The sequence below is a fragment of the Echiichthys vipera genome (genome assembly GCF_963691815.1).
Source record: "Echiichthys vipera genome assembly, chromosome: X".
Taxonomy (NCBI): domain Eukaryota; kingdom Metazoa; phylum Chordata; class Actinopteri; order Perciformes; family Trachinidae; genus Echiichthys; species Echiichthys vipera.
The window spans coordinates 22,910,865-22,926,744 of record NC_139825.1 but is presented as its reverse complement, the minus strand read 5'-3'; the positions used below and the strand labels follow the sequence as shown (position 1 = coordinate 22,926,744).

At 39.1% G+C, this 15,880-nt stretch overlaps 1 protein-coding gene across 2 annotated transcripts; it reads right to left on the bottom strand.

Annotated features, from left to right (window-relative positions):
• Positions 1–1,831: 1,831 nt before the first annotated feature.
• Positions 1,832–14,741, bottom strand: znf362a (zinc finger protein 362a). Of its 2 annotated transcripts, none has more exons than XM_083939158.1 (9): positions 14,617–14,741; positions 11,241–11,304; positions 9,329–9,569; positions 8,696–8,821; positions 6,985–7,312; positions 5,768–5,992; positions 3,375–3,453; positions 3,100–3,258; positions 1,832–3,004 (listed from the first exon to the last, which is right to left on the bottom strand). In XM_083939158.1, exons 2-9 carry the CDS (start codon positions 11,301–11,303, stop codon positions 2,885–2,887), a joined length of 1,341 nt encoding a protein of 446 aa, XP_083795284.1. In that variant the 5' UTR covers position 11,304; positions 14,617–14,741; the 3' UTR covers positions 1,832–2,884. The 2 variants fall into 2 exon arrangements, with proteins under 2 accessions (XP_083795284.1, XP_083795285.1); XM_083939159.1 differs by having other exon boundaries at positions 9,329–9,536.
• Positions 14,742–15,880: the final 1,139 nt, after the last annotated feature.

Below are 15,880 nucleotides of genomic sequence, written 5' to 3'. Positions count from 1 at the left end.
CCAGTGATTCCCAACCTATGGGTCAGGCCCAAAAGTCATACTATAAATATGAGGGGTCATGAGATGATGTTATCAGCTGATTGAACAGGTGTTATCACTAAATAGAATTAGAACACCCTTATTGAGTCAGTAGGCAATCCATTGGTCGATTACACATCCAAGTCAATATTAGACGCTCAGAGAAACTGCTCGACTCTGCGCACAGAGGAAGGTTGGGGTGGTGGTTGGGTTGAACAAACACGGGACTTTCAGACTTTTCAGTTGGTGTCCTGTGTGAAACCAAAAGTCTACATTGACTTCTTTTTAAAAAAAATGGTGTTGACTGCTATGTTGAAGCAATTCTTACCTTTCTGGCATGTCGCGTAGCAATTTGAAGTACAAAAAATTGAACATGAACAACTCTGCCTCCCTCAAAAGTCCCACTCCCTTCCCCCTGTATGACCCATGATTTTATTCAGGCCGGATAAAATCATGGGTCAGACTTTTATCAGAAATATATGAGAACAGAATATTGATGAGTTTCAACACCTGGTTTATTTCTTTTACATTTTAGTGTGCCATGCGCTTATTAGGAGCATTTTAAGATTACAAAAGTGTCAAAAATGCCAGAAAGATAAAAAAATGTCTTTAAGTTTCTTGCTAAATGTTCCTCTGTGTTCAACTTCATTACAAACATATTTATTTATTTATTTCAAAACGTCTCTTTGTTTTTATGATGCCACTTTGAGGCTCCACACATTACAGACTCTTTGCCACACACAACTGTCATCAAACCACATCTCCTATAATGCACCAGTATGTTTTCTCTCAGATATTTTTATTTTCAGGATATGAACTCGGCTTGTTTATCTATGGTTAGCACAGTCTCGCTTGACACAGACATTTCATTTTTCATTGGAAATAAACCACTTGATTCTTTACTGAAGTGGACTGAAACATTATCTTTGTCTGTGTCAGAGCTTGACAGAAACAGTAAGAGTTGTGTCCAAAGCTTTGAATCACATTTGCCTTTAAACACATTCATACTCCTGAGTAATCTGACACTTTTGTGTAGAGTGAAAAAAAAAACCCAACACCAGTGGCACAGGGCCACGCCTGTGTTTCCGGGGCCCTATGTTCTTGATAAAAAATAACATTGTGAAAGATTGGTAAGAGCTAACTTTATAGTTAAATTTACACACACATGAATGGAGATAGACGTTTCAAATGCAGTTTGAATGATAAAAATCGGTTTGGCCACTGTGTAGAAACTAATGTAAAAAGGGACAAAAAGGAAACTATCTTTCCCACAAATCTGAGGTGTAGGTTTCAAGGAGTATAGCATCAGGAGGTCATAAACTGTAGGTGGGTGCTTGACCCAGAGAAACGTAAAAAGGTGAGGACATAAAACCCTTCAAGGTCTCCTGAATGTGTCATATTAAAAGGATGTTAAGATGGAAATCATAGGACCCTGGGAGCAGATACGCCCCCCTGTGGAACCGTAGAAAGAGTCTAATGAGGCATTTTGTTCATCAGCATTAAGAAGGCCGCTGAAAGAGCGTCATTTATCTTGTTATATCGTTTAGCTTTTTTTGCAATACGATCATTTTACAGGGATTATTTCCAGCAGTGAGGAAAACAGAAAAAGCGTGTCATTCCATTACTTGTAATTATAGAATTATTTATTATAAAACAGGTTGACAGTTAATATAATTTATTTACAGTATATATCATGCTATGACATAAAAGGCAAATGTAAAGTGATAAAACAACAGCGTGGACCCTAGAGTTGTAACAAAGTTAAGGCTTAAATGCATATAAAATGACAGAGTTTTCATCCGTAAATCGTGGCAAAATGAGTATTCAAAGAAGTGTAATGCTTCAGTTACACATTATAGCTGAAAACCAACCCTGTTATTAATGCTTTCCAGGAAAGTAACACATCTGTCTGTGGGGCAGCAGCAGAGCGGTGGACTTTGGGTACACCCAAAGCAGATTTAAATGCACTACGAGTGCATGATTCAATTTAATATTAACACAATAATCATAAATATTGTGCTGAATTTAGCCCAATAAATGCACATAAATTATCATATTGTCAGGGGGGTTTTGAATGTTACCAAAACACATTTTCATTCGATTCACGTTTGAAAGCAGATGCTTTCACATTCATTGCATCATTTAAAGTTTCAGTTCAGTTTCGGTGTTTTTTTGGTCCCTTTTTATTAAACACTCTTATTATAACAGCTCTTAATTTTCAGGAGACCTAAAGCACTATTTAAAGTTGACCATATTAAACTTGGGGACTGCTTTGAGCATATTTTATAAAATTACCATCCATCTAGGAAATTATAATGATGAATATGGTATTTATGTGTGCGTTATGGCCATGTGATTGGTGAAACATTACAAACACTGACTAAAAAGGGGCACGACATACATGAATACACATTATATAAGCATTCATCTCTATGTTCACTCGGCCACTCAGCGGAAGACTATTTCTGATGCTTTTTTTTGTTGCAAAGACTTGAGTAAAGAAAATGATGGACCATATTAAAAAAAGACAATGTAATTTTGTTAACACAAAAAAGTTTTATAAGGTTTTCCATGTACTGTAGCTGCCCGGAGCAATACTTTTTTTTTCTTTTTCCTTTTGTGAAGTCACTTAGAAAAAGACATTTTTAGGCCTTTCATTTTCAGGCCTGAAAGTGCTGAGAAGTCATCTTTGGATGTCCCCGATAATACTATCTGGTCAGCAAGAAAAGAAAGGAGAATAATACTCCTCTTCACAAGATACATGTACAATCTGGCACATTTTTAGAACCCGTATATGGGTCCATTAGAGGAGCGGAGATATCACAGGAAACGTCTCTGATGGGAGGGCAGGAGACGGGTGAGGGGCTCAGATGAGGGAGATCCGTATAGGGATAGTGGGAGACTCTGTCCTGTGGTGGGGGGAGTGATGGGACACCACATGGTCCACAATTGTGTGTTTAGACATGTGTTTAATGAGGTACGTCTCCTGGAAAAAAAACCCCCAGAAAAAACACTTTTAGACATATTCGCAGCAGTTAGTTCAGATTTAAAAATTGAAACAACCTTGGATTTCTTACTCACCGACGTGTAGGCCCGGCCGCACATGCTGCAGCAGTAGGCTTTGGCGTTTTTAATGGCGTGTGCAGACAGGTGGATCTGCAGCGAGGCAGAGTCCGAATAGGCACGGTAACAGTTGGAACATTTGAAGGGCTTGTCTTTGTTGTGCTGCCTCTGGTGAGACTTCAGCAAAAAACATACAGAAACCGAGTCACCTTCAGAGGGTAATGACTCACAGTTTAAGCAGTGGAGGATCAAGGTGGTCACACAGGTGAGAAAGGAAGGTGGTTAATGTTTACCTGCAGATTAGATAGCTGGGTGAACGCTTTTTCACAACCTGGATGGGCACACTTGTACGGCCGATCACCTGTGTGGATTCTGAGACAGAAATAATTCTGCGAACATTAGCCAACCAATACTCGCTTCAAACAGGTCAGCCAGTGAGCTTCACTGGGAAATGAATCAAGTGAAAAACAAATAAATTCTTGCACTTAATTCTCAGATCAACTGAAACATAATTAATACCTTCATTAAATGTATACTTTTTTGACACGTCTAACACTATTTAAGGTAAAATGTGTCTTTGTTTGTTGAGTGGGATGTTTGCAGAGCACAGAAAGCTAGCCAACGAAGAGTAAACAAGGACGACGAAGAGTCACTGCGATAACTAAGGCCTCTTCTGTGGGCTGGAACCAACCTCCTGCATTTAACAAGTTAACAAGTCACTTTGCGGGGTCAATTCACCAAAAGTTATCAAAAATATATCAAGTTCAAGTTTGCATTTTTTTTTAACTTGTATTGATGAGTAATCATTTCTAAGATTTCTAGCATTGTCATCTTTTCTTTTTTTCATTTACAGTTTACAGTTTTTCAAGGCTTAACAGGTCAGTCAGGAGCCTATGGCGGCATATTAGGGCCATTGTAGGTCAATTAGAATTAACGCCTTACCGGCCAGACCTACATAGTGTATGCAGCGAAGGAAATTATTCAGTGTATGTTTGAGAGAAATGTGGATGTTTCACTCCCTCATCTTCAACCTGGTGGCGCAGAAGATCTAAACCATCAGTACAGTTTGACAGTTAGTGTCATTTCAGTATCTGACCAAATGTCCCTGAGTTACGGCGATGAATAATTAACATAAAACACTATGATGTCAGAGTGAAGTTGTTCTTTAACCTTTAGTTTATAAAATGTCCTCACTTCATCATCTTATCCTATTAGACATTTGTATGAAATGTTATTTGTATTTAATGTGTCATAATTAGCGTAGGAATACTTGGAATAATTGCAAAAAAGCAGGGATCTTGCGTTCACAGGAACATCTGTCCGGACAACTCGGAAACATGTCTCCAGGGCGGCATGGAGGCATAAAAAAAAGAATAATTATGGAGCCAGAGAAGGAGGGAAATGTTCAGAGAAAAAAAAAAAATCAAAGATTAAAGTCAGAAATTAAGCGAAACAAAAATGAATATTCTGAGTCAATTAAGTCAGAAATTTGCAAGAAAAAACTCTCTGGGGTCAATAACTGCCGTGGATAAACGCCTACACGCTCATACTTTTGCACCTCCTCAGTGAGGAGCAGATGTGGTTTTTCCTGTTTACCTGTGTTGACTGTGATGTGATGAGGTCGACCCAACTTTGTAAAGTGAAGTGATGTGGTTCCTCTTGGAAATTTATGACTTTGTAATCTCAGAAAATATAGTTATAGTTGTAGAATAAAGAGATTTTTTTTTCTTGTCAATTTATGACTTTAATCCATAAGACCATTAAAAGATTAATTTATAATGCAATGCTCTTTTAATGTAAATGATGGGGGAGAAATAAATAAAGCTTAGGCTTATATGAGAAAAACATTGTGCCATAAATAAAAAATAAAATAAAAGATAAAACTTTATCCATCACGAGGGAGATGGTTGTGCAGCAGTTGATGTCGTTTAACGATAGACTTGAAAACTTGTGACCCTATCGTTTAAACATTGTATGAAGTAATGGTATTAACTCTCTGGCAGAATGTGTCAAAGATCAGAGATAAAGGTATATAAAAGCCTTTGTACATCTGGCTTCATGAACGCTTTCATTTAGAACATTTCTTCAGTTCAAGACAACTATTCAAAGCAAAGTCTGTGGAATATGTCATAAAACCTAAGCTATCTTAAGTCTTACAGGCATGCATGTTAATCAATAACTCTAATTTGCCCATAAATTTGATTGGGAGCATAAATGTCTCTTCTTGTGTCCTGTAATGAGTCAATGTGAGCTGGGATATGACCCTGAATAATTCAAGTGGTTACAGATAATCGATGGATGGATGAACTATTTATATGGTGACAGCAGAACAGAAAAAGTGAAGAGAAAGTTTAACCTTCTATAATATGGGTGAATTGACTCTTTAATATGAGGAACTACCTACTATCTACTTAAAATAACACAGTTTTTACCCTTGATACCTGCAGGAAAAAACTAAATTAAAAACCTACCAAACTACTTAATCCGGGATCTAAGGAACAAATTACCTCAAGTATGTTACATGAATCCGTTTAGTCATATCTACCAGTGGGCTTATAGCACTCATGGGCTGCAAAGAACATAAAGTATGTTATAACCATAACAGAATAGACTTATGTTCATCATCAGCTTTGGTGGATAACAATAAAATGACAACTGTTATGAACACACTGTGATGAGATCAGACCTGGTGTGCTGCTGCAGATGGGAGAGCTGGCGAAAACATTTCTCGCAGTAGGAGCAGCGGTAAGGTTTAACGCCCAGGTGTATGCGCAAGTGCTGGGCAAGGTACGATGCATTGGCAAAGGACTTAGTGCAGTGAGGACACTTGTGAGCCTTCGCCTCTGTGTGCGTTTTGGAGTGGATCTGCATGTCGGACTTTGAGAAGAAGGTCAGCGGACAAACTTTACACCTGCATCAAGGACACAGCGACACAGAAAGAGACATGTGAATGCACAGAACACACACACACATGCGCACGCACGCAGGCACGCACGCAGGCACGCAGGCACGCACGCACACACGCACACACACACACACACACACACACACACTATAAGTCATAATATATATGTACATTACATACTGCTGAATTTGTCCTCTTTATTGAGCAAGACCATAATTGATTAATTTGCTTTACACATGAAACTGAATTGTGTAATTAGTAGCAATTGTGTAACTGCATGCCTGTGTCTGTTGGTGGTGAAAAGTAACATAGCACATTTAGTACTTGTACCATACTTAAGTAATTCCACTTTATCTATAAGATGTAACGCTTTGTAGAACTGAGAGGAACCGAGGTCAGGTGTTAATTCTCTTTGGGGATACAAGCGACAAAGTATTTCTGTATTTCTTCAGTTTTGTTTTGCATTTTTACTTGTAACAAGTAAAGAATCTGAGTTCTTCCTCCCTCACCAGAGTCTTTTTTTGGTAATATCTCAGTTGAAGCTGTAAGCGGAGAGTGATACTGTGAGTACAAAATATAAAGCCATGAACTTGCTGACAGTTCTTGTCCTCTGCGAGACACAGAATTTTATTTCGTCTCCTTTAATATTCTATGCTTTGTTTCAGGAATGGTATTTATATGTTTTACTAGTGTACTGTTTTCTGTTACTTGTTCTATAAATAACATGTGTTTGATCTTGCTTTGGTGAGCTGAGACAAAGTGGTGGACATTAAGTTAAATTCTTTTCAATTTTATTCTCAAGTGTAGATTTAACCATTGTTCTGACAAATCACTACATTTCCTCCTTTCAGGAATACGCAGAGAGATTTGAAACCTGCTGTATCTTCTGGACTCTTAATGATCTGAAAACAATTATGAGCCATGAAACAGAGGCACTGCACCTCCGTTATCTATGTATCTATCTTTAAAAAAAAAGAAAAGAAGAAGTCCTTTCTTACCTGTAGGTTTTTCCCGGTTTGGCAGTGATTGTGACACAGGACTGGTCGTTGCCTGAGGCTAGGATCGGGTAGGGCACCACCAAAAGAGACGACCCATTCTCTGCTTTGATCCTCTTACGCCCCCGTTCCTCCTTTGGAGGAGGACCGAGGAGCCCCACAAGGCCCCCGTTGTTCTTCCCAGACTCCATCCCGTGGCTGCAGGCTAACCCTGAGATGAGGTGAGGTGCGGGGGCTCCGCCCAGACGGCTGTGGCTGCTCAGGGTGGGCGTGGTGGGGGTGATGATCTCTGAGGTGTTGAGGTTGCCTGTTCTGGATGCCAGTGCCACACCTGATGCAAAAGTGAAGACAAGGACATGACCTGAATAAGTAGTCATCAAATAGCCAAGGGGCAACAGCCATGCAAACACAGACAAACTGTAACAACACCTTCATTACATTTTTCTTGTTTTTGTTTTCTCTGTCTCTATCCCTGTAGGCGGTTCCTGAAAAGCGCTATATAAAATAAATGTATTATTATTATAATTAGGTGTCCAAGCCCGAGGGGGCTGGGGCCATGCGATAAAAGCAGCAGTTTTGCTCCCAGTATCAGTGGTGGTGGGAACCCTATTGTATTCACAAAGATTTTTATTATTATTTATTTATTTATCTATTTTTCCATCGGTAAAACTCATACTGCAGCCTACACAATACAAGTTATGGAGGGGAAACTTTGAACTTTGGTTCAGACCCCAACATGTAAGGCAGACACCAAAAATGACACATGTTCACCAACAGGTGGCGCTATAATCAAGTTGAACGCGTTTTTGCCTTCAACTCCCACATCGTACTTCGCACATTCAAAATTCTTTCATCCACGTGTTTCCTGGATCTACGTGGATCGGGGGATATAGGCCATGGCAAAAATCGCAAAAAATGAAAATCCTATTTTTCTTAACTCCTCCTAGGGTGACAGTCTGATCACCACAAACCCTTTCAAGAACTATACTTTAATCGTCTTGATGTAAAGTTATCAAAAGAATTTTAAAAGTCCAAAACATGTGTATGTTATAAAGAAACAACTTCCTGTATGTTGTACTCTTTACAGGAAGTATGGTATATATTCACAATAATTAGTCCGATTAACATCAACCTCAGATTGGTAGTTCTCCATGTAAACGTCAGGCTCTGTGCAAAATTTGAGGTCAATCGGCATTAGTTGGCGCTGTTACACAAAATTGAATAATACAAAAACCATGCGAAAAATATTTGAAACCTACTTTTTTCGAACTCGTCTTAGGCCAAGAGTCTCATCAGCATAAAATTTACACTACGATCAAAAATTATCAAAAGAATTTTCATAATCCAAACAATGTGGAAGTTATAGAGGAAAGACTTTTTGTACATTGTAGTCAAAACAGGAAGTGCTGCGTTACTCTGCAATAATTTCTCCAATCAACACAAAACTTGAAAAAGTAATTTCCCATTCCACACTGAGGTTGGACCCCGTTGATACCGGCTCGCAGGTCTAGTTATTATTAACATTCTTATCGACAAACTGAAGTACAGTAAAATTGACATGTGGTAGGATGGTTGGCAGGCAGGATGTTATCATATGACTCTCCATTTCCAATTAGGTATTTACATCCTCCTACTCGTACATACAGCACAGAGTAGTCCAAAGTCCATTATTTCCAGAACGATGATGAAAACCAACTGTATAGACTTTGCTTACCTGAGACGTGGTTCGTCCTGGACGGATGGTCTATGAGTTGACGCAGATGCCAGTCTTCCCAAATTCCTCTGGCTTTTATAGCTGCCTTATCATCCAAATTCAAGTTTACATCCCCCAGAATACGACCTGGTAAAAATGAACAGGAAAATTCACATTTAGAGAATATATTCATCTTTGATCATCATCCCGATCAACCTGAGTGTCTTAATGGCAACAATTCACAGCTGGTAGAAAGACACTGAACAACATTTCAGTTAGGTCATCATACAGCAACATTAACAGTTGTCACCTTTGTGTGTTGTTGATATTGGCTTTACTACCTTATTGTTTGTTCTGCTGTATTTGTAAAAATGATAATTCAGGCAGCAAAGGTGGAGACATGGTCAGCACCTGGCTCCAAAGCTAATAGTATTTCACAATGATTTTGAGACCCCAGACAGAACTCATGTGTAACTTTCTGTAGTGAACGTCTGAAACATGTCATGTGTTCAAAATCATGTTCATAAGCAATACAACTGTTATAGAGTATCAAGGTTAAAAAACAATGTTAGGTACGTGCTGAGCCCAACTCTGATGGAGACTTTTCTTGCACATCAGTGAAAAAGGACCGGACAGTTTGTTCTTGAGGAGTACCTGTGACTGAGCTGGAGGCGGGGCGGGCGTGCAGTGCGATGTCAGGCTGAGACGGGCTGTTGCTGTGGAGAACTGGCATCTGATGAGCTTTGGACATCCCGTGCTGGCTGCCATCCGCCTGGATGGGTGGAGCCAGTAAGGGCTGTTGGGAAGGGGCTGAGGCAGCGGGCAGATGTGGGGGTCTGATCTTCTCTGCCATGAGCTGCTCCTTGATTTTATTGATCAAGACTAGGTTATCCAGCTGACAGCCGGGAAGCAACATTTGTGACAAGAGAACAGCACATCAGTTCAGTCAGTGTCACTATATTAGGCGATGGCTCCCTCTAGAGGATGACATGTGACATTGTACCCCAAAACTTCTTCATCATGACCAGTGGTTCCCAACCTTTTTTGCCTTGTGACCTCTGAAAATTAAGCCATTGTCTTCTCATCACAGGATATGGATTCTTTTTGTGATTTCTCTAATTTGACAGATTCTTAGAGGCCAGAATATATATATCCAATATGTCACAAGAAAAATAAGCTAAAACTTGAGATAAGCTAAAACTTTTCTCTGTTTCATGTATCTCTGTAATCATCTGGTGGCCGCTCATTAACCTTGGGACCCATTGGAGGCCCTGAACCCCAGGCTGGGAACCCATATTTTGCACTAACTTTGTAGAGCCAGCAGCTAGTTAACTTAGCTTCGCACAAAGCCTGGAAATAGGGGGGAAAGTTAGCCTGGCTCTGTCCAAAGGTAAAAATCCACCTACCAGCACTTCTAAAGCACATTAAGTAAAATGTTATATATCCTTCGTATTATCTATGCAAAATCAGTTAAAATGACAATGAATTAATCAACAACAATAACTGTATAAAATGAAAAAGGCTAATTCTCATTTCGAAATGTCATTTTTTGTACAGAATGAACGGACCAGCTATAATGTGTTAATTTGAGGGCTTTAAAAGTGCTGGTCACCAGATTTCGTTATCTTTGGTGGTTGGCTGTAGCTTTACATCCGTGTTTGTCCAGACTTGCATAATGTATGGAGACTTTGTGAGAATTTAATTAAAGGTATTAAGTGAATTTTTTTGGTTAAATTGGATGCTTCACATACATCTTCAACCCATCAGCACAGAAGATCTAAACAATCAAACACTTTCAAGATTAGTGTCACCAATTCAGTATTTGAGCAAATGTCTCCACTACCCTGTTCCTGAGTTATGAAACATTATGATGTCATAGTGAAGTTGACCATTTGGATATAAAAATGTCACCACTTCATCATCTTATCCTATTAGACATTTGTGTAAAATGTTGTCCGAATAATGTAGGTCACAGTGACCTTGACCTTTGACCTTCAAAATAGCATCAGTTCATCCTTAATTCCAAGTGGACATTTGTCTCTTTAGATGTCATGTTCACAAGAAAACCCCAAAAAACATAAATATAAAAACAACATATTTCCCCAAATGTCAAACTTCCTTTAAATAATGCATAATATATTATCATTTTAAGGTCCCATATAGTAAAGAGTGATATTTCCATGTCTTATTTTATTATAAAGCAGGTTGAGGTGATGTATAAATACTGTCAAACTATCAAAACCCTCAATCCACAGACCTGGAAACACTGACCAATCAGAGGGGAGAGTTTTTTAGGAGGAGGTCTTACAGAGAAAGGCGTCAAAACAGAGTGTTTCAAACAGAGGGTAAATACAGGTATATTCAGACAGAAAGTATCAGAAAAATAATGTTTTTGAACACTAAAGAATGTAAACATGTTCTAGTTAAAACCTAAAAAACAAATATGAACCTGAAAATGAGCATAATATGGTACCTGTACAAACGTTGACAGAAAATTTACAGTACAACGATTTTTACTGCTTGAGGTTAACGTGTGCATAAATAAGTGTAAATACCAGTCACTCACCTGGCCGGGCATAGTAGGAGGTGGAGGCCAAAAATAGGGATTGTTAAAGCGAGGTTCAGCCATCCTGAAATAAATACACACGGGTCATAAACAGGGAGAGGGCAGCTTCTCTTTCTGTCCATCAGTGAAGCGGTACATATCGAGCACATATTTGTACTTCGTAAAATTACACTTCTTAACTTTTTTGGCTTGGGACCCTTAAACAAAGAAATGCTTACATGTGACGGCTCATCACTGGTTGAACAGGTGAGTGAGCTTTATTTTTTGTTTTCATTTTTATTGTTCAGAATTGTATTTTGCACACCAAAAGGCAAAGTTCAGAGGAAACTTTAAATCTTATTGCGTACCCTCAGGTTTATTTTGATTATCGCAGGTTGAGACTGTGGGATATTCCTAAAAGCTGCCTCCTGTAAATAAATGTGAAGTTCTATTGTATGTTGTTAAAAACTTGGTGTCAGTGGCTTTCCACCCATGCAGCAGCTGACTGCCTGACGTGATAGTTTGAGATAAATTGTCCAAGTCTTGTGATAGTGTTTTTTCAAAAGACATTCGGTTTTTGTTCTCTGCCTTTCCCAAAAGTGCAAAAGAAGACGTTGTGTCTTTACACGGTGCTTCAGTGGAGATAGCAGAGGATGTTTCTGTTGTCAAAGGAGGATGTTAAAGTAAGTGATGAAGCTTCTTTTCCTTTTTTGTTAGATTTCCAACCACAAGACCTTGAGATGGGCATGCTGCCTGAGAGATAGGCTCTCACATGATAACAACAGCTAGGAAACGTTTCAAAAACGGTTATCAGATAAAACACAGAAACGTGTTAAAAGTGATGTGGTCCAGATCCTAATCTGTCTCCTCCTCAACACAAGGGGCCCTGACAGGTTAATAGTCTGATGGGGACACAGGGACGTTGTGTGGTCTCAACTGAAGAGTACAGCGAGTCCTAAATGACAAAGTCAAAAGCTGAAAGGTCAGTTACTGAATCATGGACTACAGTGAGGGTGCTGCACAGAAAACACCCTGACTGGTAAGTGACACAGTAGAACTTTTTTTGTGGTAAAAAAAGCATGAATGAGAATTAGATTTTTATGGGCTGCAATTAATGCTGCTCCACATTGTGTTTGGCCAGATGGACAGAAACCTTCTCAGAGAGCTGATTGCTGCCGAAGGCTTTTCTTTCCACCGCTTCTCTTCTCAACCTCGTATGAAGTTTCTTTTTTTAAACATTTTGCATTGCGTGCTTTGGCACACTTCATCATTCCTAAGTCTGTTTGGCTTAGCAGAGGCATAACACAGTCCATATCCGTGAGCCAAGAGAAACAAAAACGATACGTTCAGGGGTACGAGCGTACAGTAAACCCCACAAAATATTTCTCTAATGATGCCAGTGGGGATCAGTTTCACATCCTGGAGGCTTTCTGCCTCGAGGGAGCAGGAGCAAGAGTTTGACGGCTGCTGGACATCTTTGTGTCACTTTGTGAAACGACACGTTTCACACTGAAAAGAAAAAAATTTAATGGCAGTGAGGTGTATGACTTAGTTCCTGTGTACTGCTGTATATTCCTACTGTATGTTTGTGTCCGCCCACTTCCCAGTCATTTCCAATCAACCTGCAGAGTTCAGACATTGCTTTTTACAGCTGAGTTTGTATATGCCTTATGTCTGTATGCAACAGGGTTTAAAGTGGCAGAAAAAAAGACTTGTGCATCTGATGTAGGTGCATTAGAGCTCTTTAGGGCAGTGAATAACAATAATTTTCATTGTTGATTAATCTGCAGATTAATTTCTTGATTAACAGGTTATTTGTTTTGTCATTAAAATGTCAGAAAATTGTAAAAAAAAGGCCATTATATTATTACAATAATTTATGTTTCGCAGGGCCCAAGGTGATATATTCAAATGCATTGTTTTTATCTGACCAAACCCCAGAAATGTTCAGTTAACAATTGATTTTTCAATCGACTGACTATACAGTACTCATCAGTACATCAAAATGCTTTTTACAATAGTTTTCATCATTGCAAAGCAATGTACTTTCTCAAAGCTAATGGTAAATAAAAATAACTTACTTATATTTTATAGATCATTTATGTTATTTATAACAACTTTTAGGATGTCAGGTTGGTCCATCCCCTTACAGTTTAAGTATACAACTGTAGACATAATGGATAAAACACCCCTATATTAATTATGTATTACTATTTTAAACTGGAGATTTGATGGCTTTTGTGTACAAGCCATGAGCATTTATTAATTAAATGTAAACACGTTTAACTCCAATAGTACCTAACTTAAAAGACAATAATGGCTTGTGACTGAGCATTAGTAAACCATTAATAAATTAAGCCATTTGTCTGTTGAACCCATGGCTATAAAGGGAGACTTTAGCAATATAACCAACTGTCTGTTAGTAGCCTATTGTTACACATGTAGATGCATCTACTTCTGTGCTCTCTTACATGTGGGTGCTATAATAATCCTACAGATGTTCAGTAGTCAAGTGTTACCACAGTGACGTGCAGGTGCGTCTTTTGCAGACATCAAACTGGTTTTGAATCTCAATATTTCTGCTTCAAACCCAGCATCAGTGAAATAAAACACAAAACGGATCAAGTCTAAAGAGAAATACAAGTCCGTATCTGAAACTAAAGTTAGGGTTAACTTTTTCTCCCCCTCCCCAATTTATTTATTTTTAAATACCTGCTGAGCGGAATTATTCCTCCGTTCAAAAAGCAAAATAATCATCTTTAAATGTTAAAAAGAGTGAGCAGCGTGAAATCATGAGCATCTCCTCCAGAGAGCACCAATCCTCCGCAGCGCCTCTCTCTGTCCGCCGCCTCTCCCACATTCTCAGACAGTTTATTAAAAAATTCAGACAAAAGGAAAACAAAAATGGCAGCCCAGTCTTATTTTTATAAGCACTGGACGCCATATTCTGCAGATCCGAATATTATAAGGAGATAATTCTCCCGATGCAATTAAACGCTCTTGCGACGCGTCGGGATGTGGCGTATTTGCATTAAGCGTACGAATGATTGTTTACTTTGATTTGCAGGTTTGAATAGCCCGGCTCGAGGAGGGGGAGAAAAAAAAAGCTTGACACTTCCTACAACAATCATCATGCCTTCGCTGAATGCTCTGCAGCTACTGAGCCATAATAAACCCAAATGTCGATGTTAACACTGTGGCGTGGTGAAAGCTTTTATTTGCACGACAGAAGAAATGTTCTGTCTTTACCATCTCTGCGCTGCAAAACGCTCTTTTTTAGAAAATACAACTTTTGCATGACTCAAACAGAAAAAAGGTGACGGAGCGACACAAAGAGAAGAGCGAAAGAGCAACAAAAAAGGGAAGAAGAGAATTTGCACCGAGCGAAACAACATACCTGAACCAGCGAGGGGGAGAAATGTTTTATAAAGGGTTAGACTCTTCTTTCTGCCTGCTCTCAGTCGGACTTCAAACCTTCCGGGTCGCCTGCTGTTCACTTCTGGGTGCTGCAGGCGTCTTCAAACACTGAGCTGAAACAACTGATTTATTTAACCCATTTTCCGATTTCTAATTTAAACTCTGGCTGTTTTCTTCGCAAATGCTGTTATATGAATATAACCGTGCATATGCGTGGGAAGTCCATAGTTAACACCCCGTACAGTTGTGGTGCGTGAACATATTGCATGCTTAAAGGCTGACCTGCGTGCATCTCCACGAACAATAGTCTCAAATAAACCCAGATATAAGGTTGTTATAAAGCAACAGTATTATAAGTGAATACTGTGTTGCATCAGTGTGTTGATGCCTGTCCGTCTGTCTCAGGTCACGACGATCATGTACAGTGGATATGAAGTGTAATCCGCTCAGCAGCAGCTTGGCAGGCTGCTAATATGCTCTGTGCTTAGCTCAGCAGGAGATGGCACTGCTGCCACATGACAGACAGGTTCAGCAAGTGGTGATCATGTCGCCTCATGGCTGAAAGTGTGAGGAGGTGGAAACGATGAGCCATCACTTTACATGTGGAAATTAGACATTACTTAACACATCAGGTTAATAGAAGATGATCCTGTACTCAAAACAGTTGCATCAAACAATGCAAATTCGTTTATGAAGTTGAATCAGTTTCAGAGAGGTGTTGATTCAACTTTGTGGTCATTTTGGAGACTAGTTTGTTGTGCTGTTTTATATTTGAGTTCACCTCATTTGTATCAATAAGGATGTTCAAAATATTAGAGACGCTCCACTGAGTAGCTTTCATGCTCAAATCTCCTGCAAGTCATTCTGCGCGTTTGCTGCCTAATGTTTATTGGAGATGCTTTACAAATTCACATCACCATAAACACAACCCTCCAAAAGTATGATGAAGTTGAATCAACAACCGTCTAAAACAGTTTCAGCTAGAACAGAAAAATAAAGTAAAGGCTGGTAGATAAGAGAGGTTTAACTGCCGCCTGAATGCAGTTTGTTAATGTAATTTTAAGAGTGATCGTCAGCATAAAACCTTGACCTGTTGTTGTTGTGTGGACGTTTCTTAGCTCACATTTTGTCACCATTCTCCACACATGACTGCTTTATTAACCTACATCATCTTTACCGTACATGGTGTTTGTGCGCGCACATACAAAGTAAAAAACACTCACTCAAATGTATTTGTATGTATT

What these genes read in the sequence shown, in the direction of transcription:
- znf362a (XM_083939158.1), bottom strand. Translation starts at nt 11,303, where the DNA reads ATGGCTGAACCTCGCTTTAACAATCCCTATTTTTGGCCTCCACCTCCT. An exon ending in CGCCTCCAGCTCAGTCACAG is followed by an intron (nt 8,822 to 9,328) that starts GTACTCCTCAAG and finishes CATTTTTACCAG; the next exon opens with GTCGTATTCTGGGGGATGTA. An exon ending in CAGGACGAACCACGTCTCAG is followed by an intron (nt 7,313 to 8,695) that starts GTAAGCAAAGTC and finishes CTTTTGCATCAG; the next exon opens with GTGTGGCACTGGCATCCAGA.